We start from the raw sequence: 22,946 nt of genomic DNA, 5'->3' as shown, positions 1-22,946 counted from the left end.
TCTCCCTTTTTTTACTGGACTCCCTTCAGGACACCCTTCGTGTCAATCGCGACCCTCTACAGGGTGTCCACGGTGAACTGGAACTCTCTCGCAAACAGAAAATATATCCAGAAAACGGAAGGGGAAAAATGTACAGTGCATCTTGCCGTCGGATTTCTTAAATTGAAACTTTCTGGATTCACCGAAAACAGAAATAGATTCTTATTTGGTTCCCACGACTTGGAATTAGTACAATTTTTATTTTATAATACACCACAGTTTCTGTTTGTACAGTATTGAATAACTTCTTCTGGTTGCAATGAGTACGTTTCTTCGGATTAATTCGTGTGTCTAATCGGCCACTTAGGATTCTCAATTCAACGCGGAAGAAAGGTTCGATGAACATATGTATGATTTTATACATTTGGACAAAACGGGATTCGAAACGTTTCGGAAAAGTTTAAAATTTTTGTCGAGCTTGGTCGGCAACGAAGATTGAACTTTTTCGTGGGATTCTGAGTCTTTATGGTTGCTCGCAGGATCGAACGGCGATGATGCCGTGGGAGAGTCCTTTTTAGATCCTCAAAGGGGTTCGCCGTCTGAAAGGACGAGGCGAAAGTACGAGTAATACCTCGTAAGGGGCTCGTGTGGCCACATGGATTGAAAATCGATGTTACCCTCCACACGGCGGGGCTCGCTTTATCGCGACGTTCTTCGCTCGCGCGACCATAAAACGAATTAACGTTTAATGCAATCAACGGTGACGTCACGCCTCGCATGTATAATTCAGCGGCGAGAGGCTACACCGAGACGATCTTTGACGTCCTACGTATTTTAGGGTGCTTGGGGTCGTGGGGCTGAAGAGGGATGTTCCGAGGGTTTGAACAGCCTCGTTTGTCTTTTAAAAATAGTACAAGCCGGTTCACTATAACGCGCGAATCATGTGTGAATCTTGCGTGGGTTTTAAGAATTATTTAACAGGTTGCTGTTACCCATACATGGGAGATGGAATTGTTCGACCAAATTTAAAAATTGATTTTTTGAAATAACATATTCGGTGTTGGTGTTATTGTATATTTTATTGGGATGTGTAAAATGCAAGATAATTGCCAAGGAGGGCTGTCAGTGTCGTACATCTCAACTTTTCAATTTTAATTTTAGTTTATTTAATTGAATTACTTTGATTTTATACAATTTTTGAGTGTGAAGTGTTAAAAGTGAAAGAAGCGAGTCATTATGGGGCCCATTGGTCGCTAAAAGCATGAAGTATCAATAAAAGAATTAATTGGCACAACTCCCAGAAAATTAATCCCAAATGACCCCAGAAAGCCCAATTAAAAAATCATTCCTCCGTGTCTTGCCCCCCATCAGAAAACAAACACTTATTTTTACTGTCGCCAGACCATAAAATTCCAATAAAATAATAGTGGGATAGATTACTCGAGAATTCCACTCGAAAATCATTCTCCTGCGATCTTCTCCTTCCTTTCACCGCAGACTTTTATTTTCACCGTCGCAAGACTATAAAATTCCAATAAAACAATCATGGATAGAACATTCGAAAATTCCACTCTAAAATCATTCCTCTCCACCTCCCCCTTCCTCGTGGCACAAACTGTTATCTTCATTGTCGCGAGACTGTAAAATTGCAGTAAAACTACAATGAACGGAACACTTAAAAATTCCATTGAAAAATCGTCCCCCTCCACTTCTCTCCTTTCTGGATCACAAATTTTTATTTCCACTGCCGTTCGACAATAAAATTCCTCTAAAAGGATCGTTAATAAAACACTGGGACAGTCCTACTAAACACCTGAAAATTTCACTAAAACTAGTATCGACAAGACACCCTTACAGTTATAACTAAAAAAACATCCCTCTCCTTCGATTCCTCCCCCGCCACAAATTTTTATTTCCACCGTCGAAAAATTCTAAAATTCCAGTAAGGCAAAATTAAATAGAACACCGGAAAATTTCACTAAAACTAGTATCAACAAGACCCCCTTAAGTTCCGATTAAAAAGTCACCCCTCTTCTATTCCTCCCCCAAGCCACAAATTTTTGTTTTTCCACCGCCGAAAAATTCTAAAATTCCAATAAGGCAAAATTAAATAGAACACCGGAAAATTTCACTAAAACTAGTATCAACAAGACCCCCCTTAAGTTCCGATTAAAAAATCACCCCTCTCCCATTCCTCCCCCAAGCCACAAATTATTGTTTCCACCGTCGAAAAACTGTAAAATTCCAATAAGGCAAAATTAAATAGAACACCCGAAAATTTCACTAAAACTAGTATCAAAAAGACACCCTTAAACTTCCGATTAAAAGACCATCCCCCACCCTCTCTCCTTTCCTCAAACCCCAAGTTTCTCCATTCACCTGGACTATAAAATTGCTCTGAAACAATCCCGGATAAACCACCCTCAAAATTCCTCCTAAAATATCATCCCTCTCGGTCTCCCCCTTCCATTTTCACATCCCCCGTCGTCATACCTGCCGCAATAAAATAATAAAGTCCACCGAGTGAAATCGCCTGGCCAGTCCGGGTATTTTAATAGCAACAGCTACGTGCACCGAATCAGAGTCGAATAATCTATCTATTATATCTAATCTATTTCTCTCCGATCTATTTCTCTAGCCGGCCGATCGTTCCTTAACGCGCCGTCGAAACGGAACCTTTGCCATTTCGAGGCGGTGAATAGAGAGAGGGAGAGAGAGAGGGGGGGGGGGGGGGAGAGGGAGGGGGTTGGGTCTATTCGACGTCGAGCACTCGAGTTCTGCCGGTCGATCTTTTTATAGCGGCATGAATCCGTGATTTACGCCCTGCCGTGACGGGCTCGAATATTTCCGGGGACGGAAAATATTTTTGTCGGACGCGCTCGAAGCGATACACTTCTCTCTCTCTCTCTCTCTCTCTCTCTCTCTCTCTCTCTCTCTCTCTCTCTCTCTCTCTCTCTCTTTTCTCCGAGAGAGAATCGCAGTTAAAGTCTCAACCTCGATTCCCGGCCACTCTCTCCGGCTGGAAACGCTGTTCCCCTTTATTTCTCTCTTCTTTTTTTCCGGATGTTACAGAGCTGCTGGCGAACAAGACGGGTCACATGGTCGGCGCGTTCGAGAAGCTGGGCATGTTTTACAGAGACTGTTTGGAATTCAAGGAGAAGCCCGTCAATTTTACGCCCGGTAAGTCGATCCTACGAGCCGTCTCCGTTGTCTCCACGGTCGTCCCGTTCGATTTTTATTCGTCTCTGTTATTGCATATCGATAACTCGCAGAGTAAGCTTGGCGATGGAAAAGTACAAGGGTTGACAATTTTTTTCTTTGGGGAGAAATTTTTCACTGGAAAATGAACATAGACATCTTAAATTCTATACCTTGACATATACATTCTGTAAGTTTTATTGCAAAGTTTGTAGAATTACAATCGTCGTTCGTTTGATAACTTGATGGAATAATAAGGGGACTGGCGATTTTTCCCTCGGAGAAAAAATTGTTTATTGAAAAATGTATATATACATCTTAAACTGCATACTTTCATCTACGAATTCTCCGAGCCTCATTGAAATAACAGTAAAATATTGTCAATTTTTAACCCTTTGCACTCGAAGCCATTTTAACTCTAAAACGAAACATTTCTTCCGACCTAGAATTTTCCATTCTATATATATTTTTTCATGCTACACATACGAAAATGGGGCAATTTACTCGTAGAGTACTGAAATGTTTAGTATTTTGTTAAATACAAACAATTTTAATAATGTAAAAAATATTTTGAAAAATGATACAGCAATTTTTAGTGGCGCCTTACAGTCGCCATTCGAGTGCTAAGGGTTAATAATTGAACTAGTTTCATTAAGCTGGGTTGTAAAAGGGTAGGGTTTGTCGTATACCAAAGGTAGGGATGGACAATTTTTCCCATGGGAAAAAATTATTTTTGATCGGAAAATTGTTATATAAAGTTTTATGAGAGCCTAACATTCACAGAACGACGCGTAAAGGACGTGTTTGACTTGCCCATAGTGATTCGCGGCTCTCTCCCTCGTGCGTCGCGAAAACTCCGGGTCCCGAAGTTCCGTGCGATTGTCCCCACGTCGACCAACAATTTTCCAGTGGCCCAACAGGGGAGAATTCGATTCAATAAATATCGGTCGACGAAACAGCGACGTGTAGGGCAGACGCGGACGTAATCGTGTCCGGCGGTCGCGTGCACGTCTGAACTTTCATCGGGGCGGGCATCATTCTCCCTCTTCCGGCCTTGTGTCCCGAACAAAGTTCGTTTAATTCGGAATCGCTCGGGCGCTCGCGCGAAATACGCTCGGACTGATTAAACTTTCCCGGTTGTCCGTATTTAAATGCGACCGAATGAAATTCGGCCGCTCGACGCTTTCAAACTGCTCGCCGCTGCTTAGCCGTATTAGCGTCGTGTCTATGGGAAAATGAACCGCGTCAAACAGCATCATTTATGCTCTTGGGAAATTGCACCGGAGCTTCCCGCCCCAAAAAGTCTGAGTACAGTAGCTTTGATAATTTTTCTCTTGGCGGAACAAATTTTCACTGTGAAATGAATATATACGTCTCAAACTGCATACTATGAATTTTTGTAATTTCTATGAAAGAACTTTTGCATATTTGCTGTATCTGAAAAATTCCCGTGAATTTATTTGTAGCATCTGTGAACTCTTAGCGATAAATTCCCCCGAAAAATGATTTCCATGTAAGGATCGATAGTCCGGTCGCAACACCGGCATTTCGGCTGACGCTTGAGCGATTCGCTCGAGTACTATGGACAGGGTTTCTACTATCTAGGCAACTTATTCTGCGACTTCCGTCCAGCGGGGAACCGTCCGTCGACAAAGGTGCACGTGTTGCATCGTGCACAGTTTGTTCCGCTTTGTAGGAGACAGGTTCCGCGGCAACGTAACCATAATGCATCTGTCGCAGAGCGGCGTTCATTCGCATATTCAATCGTCGACGGTACGCGGTATGCTACTCTTCGTTCTTCGCCCTCTTTTCTAAGGCCGTTTCGAACAGAAACGCGTCCCCGGGTCGATCGATTATTCATACGTCCGCGGAAATCACGAAACTGACGCTTCGATAACTAAACGACACGCTGCTCACCACTTTTGCTCGTTTAGACTCGACGCGATCTAACAATACTCTTTGTTAATTAACATCCACCGTTTCATATTTTCATTAATTCTTTCCTGTAACGAATTTCATTTGCATTCAATTTCGCGGAAATATGCACCTCCACTTTAATTTTCGTCTATTCTAATTTTTATTTGAGGGCTACCTGAATTTTTGTGTACTTTAATTTTCGTTCTCAGTCTATTTGAATTTCAATTTTAACTCTTAATTTTAAGTCTATTTTTATATTCATTTTTATGTTCCTTGAGAATCCCACAAATTTTTCATTAAAATTGTCATTCCTGAGATTAATTTAAAGTAAATTGTCCACCGTAATAGTCCTTCAGAGAGATTTCCACAAGGACCCAATAAATATTTCGCCAGGATAGATTAGGTTTCCGGGCGACGTGTTTGCCTTGAGTTTTCTGTTCGCGTGCGTTCCGAAGCGTTTCCGCGCGAAGATGAGCGAAGACAGATGGTGTTGAGGAAGTAGTCTGGCACGAGACAGGATTCGTCGAATTGACCGTAATTGCTGTGCATAAAGCTCTCGGCACGGATACCGTCTACGTCTGGCCGTCGGAAATCGTTGACTCGCACTACTTCGCCGCGCCAGCGAGTAAGTAGTGGAACTCGACGATACATGCATCCCGCTTCACGCTATTCGTCGAGCGCTATTTGTCAACCACTTCCGCCATATTTTGAGGTATCCATCGTGGCAGGGAACTTCCGATTTCGAAGATCGATGGCGGCTCCGTGCACCAGGAAGAAACTCGTAATGGTGCGAGTAGATTATCCTCTTGTTCGCCAGACCGGTTACAATTTCTATCATTTGGTGGGTGTACGAAGGTGTAAATTAATATGGATATTCAATCGGGGGAAAAAATGAAGTGGGTACGCTTTAAAAATTAATAAACTTTTTAAAAATTAAATCCCAAAAAAAAGAGTGTTCTGGTCCAGTTTTGAAAAAGTTATTACTTTTCCAAGGGTGTCCATTTAATTCTGCTTCTGACTGTATAAGGAAACTTATTTGTTTAAATATCTTCACAAAACGGGGTATTAGAACAATGGCATAAATACAATACAATCAATCCTTGGAAAGTGTCATTCCGCCAGACGCTCCCAACTAAAAGCGCCGAGTCTCAAATTCGCAAGCCAAGTTCCCAAGGGGCAAGAACAAACCGCGGAGCGAGTAGATAGACCCTATTGTCTGCGAAATCGTTGACTCGCGCTACTGGATAAAGGAGCCGCGGTAGAACAGTACATTCAGCGGCGACACTGGTACTTGGTGGCAGGGGAGCATGCGATCGGCCGTGACCGGAATCGTTTCAGGTCGCGTTTAGTATAAATCGCATTCGCGGGACTCGTACCGTTCAGATCTCTTTTTCCTTTCTTTTTCGAGAAAGAATCTCACCGGGAGAATACAGGGGCGGGTAGAAAGGGGTGTTCGGATTAACGGGCGACGCTGACAATACACCCCCGCGGTCCAGGAAATAATAACGAAGAATTTGTCGGGTCGCATCGCCGGAGAAAAGCTTCACGGCGGGCGATCGTCGTGAAAAGAACCGGGTCGTGGGTGTGGTGGTGTTCAACGTTCTTGAATGGGTCGCCCGGTTGCTCGCTTTTCTGTCGCACGACGAGACACTTCGCCGTGCCTGGGAAAAGACGGAGCCCGTCCGAGCGAGACCGCTCCCGGCCGCAAGAATTGATAGCGAGGATGATACGAGTTAATGAGAATCTTGTTGACGCTCCGAACGGTGGACCTCCACTCGTTAAATTGCTGAAGCATTTTGATCTAACCCGCCATACATGCTTGTAGTTCATTAATACTGGAACCACCGAGCAATAAATGCGACTGACGTATGTTGCTTCGTAACAGTGACAAGACTCTGCCCATTCAGACTTCATACAACATTTATTGTAATATGTGCTTCAATGAAGAGGTTCATTAAAACATTCTTACAATTTCAGTAATTGTAAAAGAAAAAAATTCAGAACCAGTCATTTTGACTGGTCCGGTAGGTCTGGTGTTAACACGTTAATAGACTGCGGATATTTATGCATTTACCGGACGTGCAAATTCATGGTAAAAATGGTTGTAGAAAATGTGTTCAGAGAGAAACATTACTGGAAAAAGTGGATTGTTTGTATTGTATCAACACACACACACACACACACACACACACACACATTTCGTGGTGGCACGAAACGAGCGATCGAAACGCGTTTTTGCGAGCACAAAGCTCGACAGGCTTTTTGTTGAACGTTTCAAGCTCAGCCACGAGCAACTTCCAAGGCTCCCCGCGTTATCGTCATCCACGTGACAACGTCCTTGAGCCCGACACACGCGTTTCTCTTCCAGTTCGCCGGAATCGTAGCGTCCCGAGTATCAAGAGAGGTTGCCAAACTTTCGGGGTTGTATCCTGGCCGCGACGTTTTCGCGCGGCAGCTAATCGATAGTTTTAACAAGATTTCGGCGAGCGTTAACCAAGAACCGAGGTGGTCCAGTAGTCAATCTTCCCGGAGAGGGTTTATCCGCCTCGAAATCGCGGCTGGCGATCGATTTTCCCGCGGAACGGGTCAATCGAGCACTATGTTCTCCAGGCAAACACGGTCACGACGTATCGGGCTGCGATTATGTAACCTATCGATTCGAGTTTTAAGAAGCTAACCGGAATCCGACTGGGATTCCCCTGATGGGATCGATATGCCACCTGACCACCATTTTATTGCGCGTTCCGAACCGGAAGAGAGGATTTTCCCTCGATCTGAAGAATCAATTTTTACACTAGCTTAACGCTAGGATCACGGGTTCTAGTATTGTTAATTTACAACTGTTGAGATTCTAAAGGTACGTCCGCGAGGAATCATTCCACAAATTTATTTCCTTGATTATTTTTAAAATATTGCTGGGCAGCACGTTGTTGTTATTTTTGTAAAGTAAATAGTCACTTTTAGTTGCAAACTTAGCTATTTATCAGCTGTTCCGAATGTTTTCGATTTGGTTGTATCATGTAGAGTCACCCGGTAGACGCGCTGTACGTTGGATTTTATTGAATCGTTAAAACACCGTGGACCATCTGAATTAAAATCGAGTAGTACGACCGCGGCCTGAGCCGACATCCAGGTGACGCGTTGTGTTTCGAATGCGAGTGCGTCGGACGTCGCGCGGAGGGAGAGACGTCCGGGACGTAGCTGCCTACGTTTGACGCGATAAAGCGAATAACGATCGGGATGATACACACTCCCGAGCGTGCTCGTGATCGCTCGACACGTGGATACATAGGAAACGTGGGAAGCGTGGGAATTGTTGCGTGGGAGGCTGTCCGTTCCTTGCGCAACGGTCTAGAAATTAATATCCTGATGCTGATGTAATCTGACTGGTCGGGACGAGATAGATCTCTTTGGATTTTCGAAGGTGAATTTTGCACGAATCGAATCGAACAGTATAATTCCTTTCGTTCACCTTCTAAAGAGTGACTGAAACTTTTTCGATACAAAATAAATAAAATATAGGAGGATTTCATAAAGAGAAGCACTGAAGTTTACGGGAACATTGTGGGGTCGTCGAAAACAAGATTGAATCCACTAAAAATTTCGGAAAGACAGTTCAGGCGGACCTGGTGGGTCGAATAAAAATTCCTAGAGCCCCGGAACATCATAAATCGTCATTTAGCAGGACAAGATTAGTATTAAAAAATAAGACGTAGTAGGTAAACTAGATTAAACTTGCTGAACGCATCGGAAAGACAGTTTAGGTAGGACTGGTGGATGAAATAAAAATTCCTAGAGCGCTGGAACACTGTGAATCGTCCTTTAATGGCACAAAATAAATATTAAAGTATAAAGTATGTAAGCCGTTCAAAGAGGAAAGCATTAATACTTTCTTCAAAATTGTAAGGCTGTGAAATGCAGGATGAAAACCCTTCAAAATTTCGTAGAGGATTTTCAGGTGGGGTTGATGGCACCAAATAAAAATCCTGAAGACCCGGAACACCCTATAAATCATCCCCTGAGGCGTCAAAATAAATATCAAAAAATGAGATACCAACATATTTGTTCTCTTGAAGGTTGCGCAAATTTTAGACAGCCATCGAAAGCGGAATGAAATTCTCAAAAAATCGCAGGTGGACCGAATAAAAATTTCCTAGAGCCCCCAAAACACCACGAATCGTCTCCGGACCCCATGGAAAAACCTAATCCCATCGATTTAGGTCGAAAAGAATCTGCACAGCTCGGCAAATAGTCCGCAGCCCGTTCGGAACCGGGTTAAGCAGGCGAATATTATATTTAGCCTTTAAATTGGAGAATAAAGTCGCGCACACTGCAGGTAGAGCAGCAGCGGCTCGCGCTATAGAGCGTCTCTGTGCACGTTGCACGCGAGCGAATTTTGCAGGTCAGTTCTCTTAAGCTATCCGTTACACGGTTCACGCTCAACCGGTCTTTTTTTTCCAAACGTCAGCCACGGTTCCCGACATAGCGCCGCGCACGCCTATTATACTTCGAAAATAGATTTCTGCTGCCTGCTCTCGCGAGTGCTCGCTCGGATTTTCGCGCAATTCATTCGCCACCGCAAATTTCCATCCTTCATCCCCGAATGGAAATTAATTTTCACGTAGGCAGCACGGCGAGGATGAAACTGTGCTTCCTGGTTGGACAAGTTTAAATAATAAATAATAAAATCACAGTAGCAGAGGTAAATTAAGGTACGAATCGCAATGTTGCGTTTCATCACGTTGCAGCTAGGCAAGCAACAAGTCGTGGTAAATGTACAGGGTGTCCCAAAAAAGAAGTTTTTCCTTTGCGAAAATGTTCGAAAGGGCTAATCGAATTAGGCTAACCCTCGTACCTGATTATCTCAAGTAGCGGAAAACAGTTTTTTGGAATATCCCGGAATTTTTGAGCCCCGAGAGGACGGGGGGATGTTCGCGTTGCGACCGGTGTGCAGAAATGCACTTCTCGCGAGATCGGGTCGAAACGGCGGCGTCGAATTAGACCGCGACTGCACTCGAGGCCGGAAAAAAGCCGAAATATCGAGGCCGTTGGTTGGGGGAGAGGTGGCCGCTGCACCGGACTCTCACGTCATTGCAATACAACCGCACGCTCTAACCCAGAAAGTCAATGTAGGCGGTCTAAGAATAGAAACGAAGCAATGCTGGCCACCGTGGAGCCGATACCGCGCCGCCGCCGCCGCCGCCGCCGCCAATGCGATTAATCAATCAGTATCGGCGCCGAATCGTCGGCCGGTCCTATTAATCAGAAATGAACCGGTCTTCCGCTTGCTAAACCGTCCCCCTCCGAACCCCATCGATCCTTTACTTTCCGCTCCGATTGATACAAGACGCACCTCTGCATCGTTTACTTTATTTCGTGGATTACTACTTTTTAGCACCGACCCGTTTCCCAGTCGGGAATCAGAACAAATTTCTTACAATATTTTGCTAGAATTTTTATATTTCCCTCATTACCTTAAACTTACAAAATACCACAATGCCATACGTTTACGGCCATAAGTTGCCCCTACCTTGAATAAGTAGACTGTTCTATTCTTGCACCACTTTTACGGCCACCAGTGTACGGATCGACGTGAATTCATACTAACCGCGAGTATTAATATTCTGAACGTTTAAATTCTGACGCGAGGCCTGCAGATTTAATTGGACGTCGAAATCACCGTGACCGACGGCGGGCGGGTGGGTGGTCAGGCTTCAAAGAATATCGCGCGGCCGCGGTTGCGGTGGAAAAAAAATGCATAATTGAAATTCTGAACAGGGGTCGAAAGATCCGGGAAAAAAGAGAAACAGAAAAAAAAAAAAATTGGCGGCGGTGGACGACGAGATTGGCCGGCGAGGATCGATTAGCTTGTCGCCGCTGAAAGACCGCAGCCGCGCGCACGATTTTTTTCTCTGTACGCCGACAACCGAGTTGCGGGCTCGTGCGGTTGGTTTTGCGGGGTTGATTCGCGGATGATGTTCCGCAAGCAAGCACCCCCGAATGCAGCAGCAGCAGCAGCCCCCAACGTATGCGGCCGTTCTCTGTGCTTGAGCGACGGTGTTGATAGCGGTGGCGGTGGAGGGTGGACAGTTTGCTGGCGGTTTGCCTGGGGTGCCTTTTTATCAAGCCAATTTGCATCCGGTGACACCCGATCCGCCAAACTATTTTTATTTTCCCTCTCGCGAACCGGTAGCCTAACCCTTCGATTGCGTTACAGGTAGTAAGGTTGGAGGCGATTTTAATTTCGTTACTGTGTTCCTTGGCAGTTTTCTGTCTGGCTGAGCATGCATCTTCTTATTCTACTTGTATAGGAAATTTTATTTGACTCGTATGATCACAATTTAATTCGCTGCAGTACTTTCTTTATGTACTTGTCTGACTACAGACTGTCCTGATTCTACTGCAATAATTTTAGTTGAAATCTTTCCTAGCTCATTTATTTTACTCTGTTAGGAAGTCCTATTTTTGCATACAGTATTTTTCTCTTCTCATTTTTCTATTGGTCTGGCTATGGGTGTTCTTATTCCACTTAAACGGTCAATTTTAGTCGATTTGTATGGTTGCACTTCTTCTTTACCAGTTTGACCATTTAATTAAGGAGTTTAATATGGCACCATCAAAGTTCACCTTTGGTACACTTGTCGTCTGACCATAGACAGTCCTATTCTACTGCAAATATTTTTATCGCAAGCCTGTCACGTTACAGTGAGTATAGAACTGATTTTAGTTTATGGATTTCGAGCAAGCAAGGTTCCACCGTTGCGTTCAATAAAAATTGGTATAATTATTTTACCACGGTCGACATTTCTCCGCAAATAGTTAAAGCGCGAAGAGGTTAACGCAATGTGGAACAGCGAAGAGACAAGGAGAATCACGGATCGTCAAACACGGAAACTTCTATTTTAATCCTACCGTTTCCTCCGACCGATGCAATTTGAATTTTTATTCCACGCGAAGATCTCCTCAAGTCTTCTTATCATAAAAATTTCGCGAAAATTCTCTTCTCTGTAAACAGATTCACCATAAAACTCTGCAGTTTCTCCGCTTCTTCGACAGGATTGAACTCGAACGTTCATTGCATTCTGAAGTTTCTTCGCGCGCACGGAAGCGATTCGTCGAGTTCACCAGCGAAAGGATTAGCGTATCTCGGGTCGAATGATCGATAACGGGAGGACTATTTTTCTCAATTCACTCGAAGGTGATCGAGCGGAGTTGATGATCGCGTAAATGGGGGACATAGAAGATCATAGAGTTTTCGGGGACGTGCAAACTGCACCCGGGACAATCGGAAGCGGCCCGTACGGGGAGATCTGTAAACGAGTCGTCGTTACACGCAGGCCCATCGACCCACCGTGATATCCACTAATTGTCCACCGATTAATTACGCGGCCGTCCGCGCACGCCCGGCTAATCCGCCGTTGACATTATTATCCGCGCGATTGTCGGCCGGACGAGGCTATCGGCTGCGTCCCGTGTATCGTTTCGACAGCGTCGATCGGGAGTCGTTTACGCGAACAGGTAGCTCTCGATAGCTCGATAGCTCGATTCTCGATTCGACGAGAACAACGATCAGTCCTTCAGAAGATTCCTTGTCTCGTTGATTGTCTGCCTGATATACTCGATTCAGCATGTATCGTGTTCAGTATTGTCCTCTGATAACAACGTTGAGGTATTAGCTTGCGCAATCAGTTCAACTCTTGATACAGAGTCTCACTAACATTTATAGAAAATTTATTTAACCGTGTGCGCTCCATTGGCTCCTCTAAAAAAAAAAAAATAATCCCCAGGTCGTTAATATTTTAATTCATATCGTGAAATATACACGTGTTTAATATATACACGATGAGAATTTGAACTCGAGCATCTAAATCGTTGACGAGTTCAACGATCTTCGCAACCATGACCTTGAAGTGACCTCGACGACGAAAAAATCGGTTTCAGTTTGAAGAATGCAAAAGTAAGTAAGTGTATACATTACCGTCATTAAAACTAGGCAAATACCACACAAATAATAATAATAATTTAGGCTGAACCTTTTTTCCGGTTAGTTTATTAATTTCTTTTTTCTGTCTAACGAAGTCTCATTGTAGTGTTTCAATTCGAAACACTCGGTTGCATCGCACAGAACAACGAGAAAGCTGAAGTTCTACTCCGCCTCAATTTCTCGAGTTTCGAGTATACGTATGCGCATTATAAATTGCACAGAAAATTGTGCAACAATTCTGGTGAAAAATCCAGCAACCGTTCTCCGCTGTAACCGCATTATGTGAAGTTTCGGGAAGCGTGTGTGCGCGGTATGCAATGAAAAATACTGTGTTCGCGAAGACCGTCGAAACAACTGAGGGCCAGAGAGAGAGAGACAGAGAGAGAGAGAGAGAGAGAGAGAGAGAGAGCGTGTTAACTGTTATTCCATCATGTTCCCCGTCGGAAGACACGAGTTTTCCCACGGAACCAATTTTCGCTCGTTTTGCCCCCGCCCCCCGCCGGAAGTTGTCAACAGCGGCGGCCATTTTTAATTGAGAAAACAAGCGGGCAGGTACCGCGTTCATGCTCTCGGTCCCGGGCCAATGAGAGACGAATTTTTCCGTCGGAATTTTTCCATCCCGGTGAAATATCAATAAATCACCGGGGACCGAATATCGACTGCGCTGTTCCGACCTGTTCTAAAACCGCGTCGAATCTGTTTTCCATAATGTTTCATTAGAGAATAGTCGCGCCCGAGCTCGTTATCCCGTCGATGAATAAATAAATAAATAAATGTATAAATAAATGAATTGCGATGCCGTCGTTACACGGAATCCCTCGTCGACATCGATCGCGGTCGTAAATTTCTGTCGGATCTCGCGTGAACAATGGCCTTTGCAAATATTTGCAGTCGTAGAACCGTGCCGCGGATCTTCATGCAAATTCACCCCTTCTATGAAATCGTTCATAAACATCAGGAAAATTTTTGCGAGACGAAGAAATTCTCCCTGGTTGACGCGAAGCATGAAGATTATTAATGCGATGCGAAATGAACGTTTTCTGCAGTCATTGTGCCGGAGAAAAACCAAATATAAATTTGTTTGAATATTTAGTAGTATTCTGGCATAGGTGGACTGCGGATTTTGTGCATTTATGGCACCTGATTGATGGATTATTATTTTTGCCTAACCAGTTAAATTTTACCGAATCGTTTTCAATATTAAATTTTTGTGGATAGTGAGATCGGAGATAGGTTTGCATATAAAATCGTTTGATCATCCGTTTGTAAATAGTGAAGTGGTGCATCCTAAGGGTAGTAGCTTCATTAAGACGAGCATTCTACATGCACGTCTTCGTAGACCCATAAATATTCCGTTCGCTCTTCAGCTAGTTCTTTTACGTTGCTGCGACGGGTCCGGGATTAAAGTCGCTTTGAATGTTTCACGGGCCCGGAGAGTATTCGAGTATTTTCGGGATCTCGAGCGAAGTTGCGGTCTGTCTTAATAAATGTTGAAAGCGTTGCCAGCATTGGAAACTTGAAATTCGCCTTGCTACCTGGGGCGCAGGTTGCAATCGCTCGGAGGAATGAAATCGTTTAGGGTATCTAACCCTTCGCACTTTAATAGATCAGTCATCGATACGTCGAATAACTAACAAATACTTTCCATAGATTTCCGTATGAATACGAATTTCGAGACCGCTTCTTGTACTCACGTTTTTGAAAAATTTGCCTCGGTTCGAAAATTCGCATTCTCAGCTTTGAGAATTTTTCACCCTTCAACTGTGGAAGCTACAGAAACATTTCTTAGTGGAAAAGATCCTACAACCCCTCCCAAAGACAGCCCTAAATATTTCACTAACATTACAAACGTACAAACTAGTTGAAACAATTTTTCAGTGGAACAGGTCAACCATTCATCCCCTGAAACGAAGATGCAATCAAAACCTCCAGCCTCACAAAGCACCCTCTACAGAAATCTCCAAGAAAAAAATATTTTCCTTACCCCAAGGTGTGTACTAACAACCTGCAAAAAGAATTTTTGCGATACCGTTTAACCTCTTCTCCTAAAAAATTGCCAAATATCACCCTCCAGGCGTTCATCCAGAAGGTCCTCTAAATGTTGCCTGGTGTCGCGATTAGGATGTTGCTGTCGCTGTTAGGGCACCGCCGTCGGCAAGTATAATGTCAGCAGGTGTCAGCGAGACCTCGAACAAGCCGTGGATCAGTGAACGACCCTCGGGGTGCGATCCGCGTGCGAACAGAGACGCGGCTGCTGGCGCGCGCTGCACCCCCGGTGCGTAATTATGCAGGCGAACGCACGGTAATGCGCATCAGCCGATGACGTCACCAGTGCTCGCATCCTTGAAACGTTCGCGCTTTCTCTCCCCGTTGTTTTAAGGGGGTCGGAGATTGTGCTTTTTTTTGCGCAGCGAGCGGATCGCGTGCGTGCCGGGGCCGATAACGCGGCGCAAAAAGAGGCGTACACGCACCGGGAACGGGACGAAAAGGTTTGCTCGCGTGCGTTTCAACCCCGCGGTGTGGAACAGCACCCCCGTGACCCAGTTCGCAGGAGTCGACCCTCTCCGTCTTCGGCATTCGATCCTTCGGAAGGTCGGTGCCGGCGGCTCGTCTTTCGCTATGTTTCACTATGTTTCACTATGTTCGATCGCCCACCGACGCGTTTCCTCTCCACAATATTTCGGCGGCTTTTGTTTCCACCGTTTTCCACTCGACGGTTCTCGGGAATCTCTTTGATGGCGTCTATTGTGCCACTTTCCATACAGTCCTCCTCTCTCTTTTATCATTTTCCTATTTGTCTGTGTACAGACCTGCTTATTCTACTCGCGTAGTCAATTTTATTCGAAAATTTTCTACGTGAACCACCACAGACTGGAGGGAAATAAAAATATATTTTCTTTCGAAATACGTTTCTCATCGTTTCATGTTGAAAATAATATTACAGTATTTTTAAATTTTTCTAATTTTACTACCGTTTTATGTACCCATTTCTTTCATAAGTTTATAAAACTTGCAATCTAATGATCACAGATTTAATTCATTGAAGTCATTCTTTGGTCTATTTGTCTGACCACAGGCACGCCGATTCTACTGAAATTGTACAAGCTGGAGCCTGTACATTTGATTAGCTCATTTATATATTTCATTGCGTAAGCGCGTTTTACTTCTGTACGCTCTCGGTTTTGTGTTTGTCTGGCCACAGACCTTCCTGTTCCACTACGTTCGATCGCTGCAACCGTCGACCTGTCCTTTCCAGAATTTTTCGGCACGTTTTGTTTCCACCGTTGATTTTCCACTCGACGTTCCTCGTGACTTTTGTGACTCCTATTGTGCCATCGGAGAATGACAGGGTTGCGGTTTTTGTCCCCGCAGTGATGGACTTTCACGACGGAATGTTAAAAGTTTTGAAGCTTCCGTATTTACCCTTGGCGGTAGGATTTTTCACTGTATTAAAAACGTCCTCCCGAGGAAAATTGGATTGTTCGGTAAAGTTACTTGGAAACAATTTTGCTGCGTGCGCTAGGATTGTTGTTACAGAAAATATTTTCTTGGTCGACAAAGGCGACGGAAAATTCGCATATTTGCATTATCGATGGGACAACCTTTCAGTGCCATAAGTTCGGAAACGGTATCAAGAACAGGATCGCTATGTCCACGTCGTAAACTCTTGGTATCGATGGTCGAAGCAGCGTTTCCACCCGAGAAAGATCGAGCATAATATTGACAAATGTCTCTTTCTGAAGGTGACTCGGCCCGAAGTTCGGATAAAGGACACAAAACGGAACAAGCGGAGTCCAGGTCCGAATCCCGGCATAGTTTCCTGCCGGGCTCCGCTCGCGGAATAGTTTCACGACCATCGGGCGAGTAAATCATCCCCCGGGCTCAGCTCGAGGCCAAATTGGCCCAACCTTGACACCCTTGGGGACTTTCGACTCTCTGGCTTTCGCGACGCGCCTCATTTTCGTCGTTTTTTTCTCGGCTACGGGACTGCAGGAGAGAAATAGAGAGAAAGAGAGAGAGAGAGAGAGAGGGGCCGAAGGGACAGGGGGTGGTTGGTTCCTTCCGACAACGCAATTAATCTTCCCCAGTAATTGGCGAAACGGATCGTCTACCGCGTGAAACGACGGGTACAGATGCCACGCGGTAATAATCAATTTCTTCCATTCTTCTTCTTTTTCCGTGTCTGACCACAGACCACATTCTACTGCAATACTTTAAGCTGATGCTGGTATTTTGTACCGGCTCATTTATTTCAGAGCGCGAGGAGGACTCACTTCTCTGGACAGCGTGATCGTTCATTGTCTTCATTCCGCTTGTCCGACCATTGGCGGACTCGTTTCACTTGAGCACTTTTATATTATTTTTGGGATTGAAATTCCATTCCACTTGCTACTCGACTATGGACCGTTTATCTGCTACAAACCATTCTGATTCTACTGCTATCTTTCTACAGTAGTAAACTCAATAATAATCAACAAATTAGAAATATAATCAAATTGTTTCCTTCGAGGTTACCACTCAGGAATAGGTTTTCTAGGCTTCAGAAGCCTTATTAATACGTTTCACGTAGTGAAAGTGTAAATCACTCTTGATTATCTTCTCTTTATTTGTTTAACTGCAGTCCACAGTTCCACAGTAATATATTAAGCCGAAGCCTGTCATTTCCACCAGCTCATTTATTTATTTTACTGCAGCTGAAAGCCTTTCAGTTGCATACAATGTTGTTCCATAATTGTCATTTTTATACTTGCCTGGCCACAGGCTTCCTTATTTGCAGAGACAACTTTATTTTGTGGAAACCTCATTCCACTTATTTGACTCTGACCTGAATTCACATTGAATTTCGATCATTGAACTTCATCGTTGGTCTGACGACAGACCGACCCATTCTACTGCAACAATTCCAACCTCTCCCCTATACCTGATTTATTTATTTAACCGTACGATGAAGTGTTGCTTGCACGAACACAATGTCTTTTCTCGTATTATCTTTGTCCCATTTGTCTGGCTACAGGTCTTCCCGCTCCACTTACACAGGAAATTTAATTCTACTAATCTTCCCCTATAATTGACAGAACGAAACGTCGTCTCTCGCACGAAACGGGAAGCCGCAAATGCCACGCGATAATAATCATTCTCTTCCATTTCTCTTTTTCCATCATTCTTTGTCCCCGTGTCTGTCCCTGTTTCGCTCGCTGCAGGACGACGATGATCAATTTACTGAACCGGAGACTCACGTTACCGTTGATAAGCTGTCTCGACTCTTCTCCTTGGTATAGTCCCGGGATCTGTGCGGTGGTAAGAAAACAATTTGAGGAAGAAAGATTAGTGTTGCGGACGAACGATGCGAGATTGTTGCAGACTGTTGGGGAAAACGACGTCGACAGTGTTTGATGAAGGGGGTGTGATCGCTGAAAGAATTATTTACCGTCATCTTTGGTAACTGTCTTGAACATTTAGGACACACAACACTCAATTTGGGGATTCAGCAATTTTTAAACAACACAATACCGAATTTGTGGGAAATATCTAGAATCTTGGAGACACGCAATATATCGGTTAGGCGCCGTTCATGTCAACTCAGCTCCAAAAAATCCGGGGACCAACGACACGGCAAACCGGGCATGTTTCGCGGCCGATCGATCCGCGGATGTAAGCACATCGGATCAAACGCGAAGGGATCGATCGATCAAAAAGGGCGGCGTCGGAAGTAGCGGGCCAAAGTGCCTTCAATCATGCCTCGAAAATAAAAACTTTGTCGCTGTCGGGTCCCCGGGGGACGCAGGAGCGCGCGAAATCAATTGCGCCCGTAGGTTAAAGCGGGGTTGGCGGGCAAAAAGGGTCGCACACATACGCGCGAGCACGCGGGGCACGCACACACAAAGAGAAACTCGCGCTCCGTTGCGGACCATCCAGCTTTTTGCTCTTCAGCGGCGCTATTCAGTTCACTCGTGACGAGGAGAGACGCGAACTTCCGACTTTCAGCGGAAAGTGCGCTCTTCCGCGACGAGAGAACGACTTTGACGAAGAACCCGACGATCTTGACCCGTCGCGGCGACGTTGCACGCGCGTCGAACCGTCGCGTCGACACCCCCGGGGGACCGGAAAAATTCGGGGGCGAAAACTTCTCGGAGATTTCCCGACCACAACGAGCCTCCGGTGGTTCGCAGTCCGGGGGGTTGGTTTTTTAAGTTGGGGTGGGGATCTTTCCCAGCGATCCGAAGTAGAGTCTACTAATAATCCAGAGGGGTAAAGAAGGGTAATTATTTTGACTGGAGGCGATCTGGCCGATTTTAATAACCTCGAAGTATGTTCTCAAGCTCTATATCTTTGCTATGACTATAACAAACTCGACCTTTTCCCGAATTCGTCCTGTAGGGCGAGGGATGGAGCTCTACCCCTTCCCCTGCACCCCTCCTGCAGAGAGATCTAACCATCGAATTCATCGAATGAATGGTATACAGATAGAATATATAATAACTGCCTGTGCAAGTGGAGTAGGAAGACCTGTAGCCAGACGATTGGAGCAACGATAATTACATAGGTAGCACTGTAAGTAACTGTAAAGTTTCCTCACGGAGTAAAATAAATAAATGAGTTATTGGAGGAGACAGGCTTCAGGTAAAATTCTTACAGTAGAATTAGGATGCCCTGTGGTCAGACAAACCTTCAGTGAATCAAATTGAATCTGATGGCACAGAGTTGAGTAAAAAATACGAGCAAATTTCGTGGAAATTCCGTCGACCGAGCGAAGCTCTTCTGGCGGTCGGCCGTTTTTCTGGGGGATGATTTCACCCATCGAGCGATCGATCGATCTTTCCCAGCGACCCGACGAGCTGGTTTCGAACGGGCCGCGCAAAGTCACGGAAGTGTCGACCGATCGGGACTGTCCTTGACACGGATCCGAGTCGAGCGTTAACATCGGTGCGGGGGTTAAAAAAAGCTGCTCGACGACTCTAACCCTCTAATGTAGCTGGCTGCCCGGTCTATACATAGAGAGTCAGCTCTGCTAGGTTTTTCTGCGCTTCGCTCTGCCTCGCTCCGACTCCGCTCCGACTCGCTCTGCCTCGCTGCGCTCTCCTACCGCGCGGAACAATGGGCTCCTTTCTAGCACGCCTCGACAATCTTTTATCCGACCCTAGAACGACACTGAGAGATCATCAACCGGCCCGAGAGGACTACCGACGCACGCTCACAGCGCGATGAGAAACGCCGGACACGCTCGCGGACCTCTCCCACTGTCTCGAGCGGTTTGTGAGACGAGGCTCGGTAGAATGAGATTGTTGCGCTCGTGCTTAGGCGTCCGGTGTTCACGGAGACCGAATATTCAGCGCCGGGAACGATTCATGCGATTCTAGGGAATTCTGGGCAGCTTTATTCTAGTGACATTGATGGCTCCCACAAGTTACACCTTGTGGGTCCACTCGTTTCGCCTGTTGTAGTAGATAGCTTTGTGTAGATATATCATGTATTGAGGGGTTCAAATAATGTGGACACTTCCCACAAATTGACATTAAACTTCCCAACATCGCATAAAATGTTGTAAAAAACTTCTAATATTTTCTCTACAATTTTTCCAAATTTTCTTTGTCACACCCTGTGGTAAACTAATTTTCCCAAATTCTAAAAAAAAAGGTTTAAATCGTATGGTCGAATATTTAAAAATTTACCCTCTTCTTGTAAGTAAAAATTTAAGTTTCTGGAAAACTGGCGGCCCTCTTAATTGTATAGATTTAGGAAACATCGTCGCTGGATTTTAATCATGTCTCTGGAACGGCCCCGGTCCACCGTTCTGTTTATCCGTGTTCGTTCCACTGTTCGGGAAGGTAAACTCGTTGTCGGAGAGCTTTTTTGCCGACGAATTCGAACGGACAGCCGTATTCTAGCCGGGCGGCCTCGTCTGCCGGAAATTCGCCGGTGTCGAAGACGCGAATTAATCCGGTCGTCCGTGGTTAATTTCGAAGCGGTGGGCCGGCCCGTATCTCGATTGAATTCCCGTGCCGAGGCGCTCGGGGAAGACTGTGGCCAGCGGAAATGGAACTTCCGGATTGTTTCCATCGTGGGGCGCACTCCCGACGTTCCGGTGTTCACGCGTTTTCGATCCGCTGCCGGGGATCTCTGCTCTCGGCCGCGATATTCCATCGAGCCGTGCCTTCTACCCTCGTCGCGACCGGCATCTCGTTACGGCTTCTAATTACCGCCGACGCGAATTAGAATCAATATCAAACCTCCTACAGAATTCCCCTTATCACTTGACTGCAGATGTTTGACTATTTTCTATTCGCTTCACTGATTTCTCTTGGTTTCTCTGCGCTCTGTAAGGCTGTAGGCTGACTACAGGCCCTTCTATACCACTTGTGTAAGGAATCTTATCCAAGTCACATGATAAGAACCTTATTATACTTAATTGACCATTGGCCACATTGCTTATAATATGTATTGTATAATTTCATGTTCTGCTTGCCCAGTTGTCTGACCACAGAGATTCTATTCTACTAATTTCATTTCAAGTTTTTTCTTACGACTTACCTCATTTTTCGTTACTGCCATATATTTAGAAATAGTCTATTCTCTTGTTTTACGCGTATAACGATGATCGTGAGTGTATTCGTCTTTGTTGTTTGACCACAGACTGACTTGTTCTACTAATTTCGCCTCGAGACTCTTTTCACCACGTACATATGCAATTTTATTTAGTGTCACTCATTTAGAAGTAAGCATATCGGTCCATTTTATTCTTTCACTTTTACGAAAATCATTCTCAGTGTGTTTGTCTGACCACAGGCCAACCTGTTCTACTAGTTTCAGCTTGAGTCAACTTAATTCTTCTTACGTGTCTCCCACGATATTCCATTTGTATGGTCATAATCGAACCTAATATACTATTGTCGAATCACAGACCCTCTCTCTTCCACTTGTCTGACCATATACTCCCCGTATCCCTATTTTCTACCCACTAAATCTTTCTACCCCCTCTTCTCTGAACACAGATAATTCTATCTCATCGCTCGAATACTTTTATAATTATTTCCATATCCTATTTATTCTTGCAACTAAAAGCCACCATAAAGAATAAAAAAAAAATGAATTTCATAGCACCCCCAGTCGCATAAATAATCGACCACGATCCCGCAGTCGAGTGAAACGTTTCCTGGTCGGCGGGACGATATATCAAACGAAATTATCCCGACACTCTCGTCTGAGAAACGCCGCCGGAGAATTTCGATTAGAGGCTCGAGGAGCATCCCGGCCGCCATTAAGAGTCGGGTCGACGGTTAGAGGGTTAGATGGAGGACGGGGGTGGTGTATCCGTGCTCTCGAAATCCGCAAGTTCGCCGTTAAGTAAAGCTTCGCGTGATTTCAATCGGGCCGAACAATCGCGCCGGTGGGTCGAGTTATATATACGGAATCGACATCAACCACCGCGTCCTCCAACCCCTTCGTCCAACCCTCTCACACCGATTCTGGTTACATCTATATTTCGGAGCATGACGCAAACTGCACGCGCTGGCCAGATTGCTTTCGATCGACGACGCCCCGAAATTCGTCGTTACTTCCGTGCCGCTCTGTGTCTTCGGAAGGGTTGTTCGTTAGGGGATAGTGGGACGCGTCACGGGGGATGTTACATCGGCTGATAATTCGCTGTGGAACCGTCCCGGAAACTGGAAATTAGACCTGCGGCCAGCCGCCTGGACACGCTGTTGTAACTCTTGCGGAGGGATTGTTCGTCGTCCTCGAGACACCGAGGGGTGGTTTCCACCCCCCAGTTTCGGGGCTAGGTTCGCCGATCGAGGGATTTGTAGGTCTCCCGAGCGACGAATCGCCCGGTTTTAATAAAGTAAATGTGTATCGATTCGCGCCGAATGTT

General features: G+C 45.1%; 4 protein-coding genes across 8 annotated transcripts in view; 2 read left to right on the top strand and 2 right to left on the bottom strand.

The window, feature by feature from the left end:
* Positions 1-22,946, top strand: part of Stl (ADAMTS metallopeptidase stall) — a 313,677-nt gene that overhangs the window by 133,815 nt on the left and 156,916 nt on the right. The window lies entirely within an intron of this gene.
* LOC143361460 (dnaJ protein homolog 1) overlaps positions 1-22,946 on the bottom strand; it is a 253,582-nt gene that overhangs the window by 128,259 nt on the left and 102,377 nt on the right. The window lies entirely within an intron of this gene.
* The window catches only part of LOC143361456 (neprilysin-1), a 142,825-nt gene that overhangs the window by 47,912 nt on the left and 71,967 nt on the right, over positions 1-22,946 (top strand). For all 5 annotated transcript variants that reach the window (XM_076800862.1, XM_076800863.1, XM_076800861.1 and 2 more), the window contains exon 5: positions 3,052-3,159. In XM_076800862.1, coding sequence (XP_076656977.1) covers positions 3,052-3,159 — 108 coding nt within the window. The remainder of the gene's footprint in view (positions 1-3,051; positions 3,160-22,946) is intronic.
* The window catches only part of Psr (bifunctional arginine demethylase and lysyl-hydroxylase PSR), a 175,134-nt gene that overhangs the window by 150,106 nt on the left and 2,082 nt on the right, over positions 1-22,946 (bottom strand). The gene's annotated exons all lie outside the window — the stretch shown is intronic.

Source organism: Halictus rubicundus, chromosome 15, assembly GCF_050948215.1.
Source record: "Halictus rubicundus isolate RS-2024b chromosome 15, iyHalRubi1_principal, whole genome shotgun sequence".
In the NCBI taxonomy this organism is placed as follows: domain Eukaryota; kingdom Metazoa; phylum Arthropoda; class Insecta; order Hymenoptera; family Halictidae; genus Halictus; species Halictus rubicundus.
This window is presented reverse-complemented; position numbering and strand designations above follow the sequence as displayed.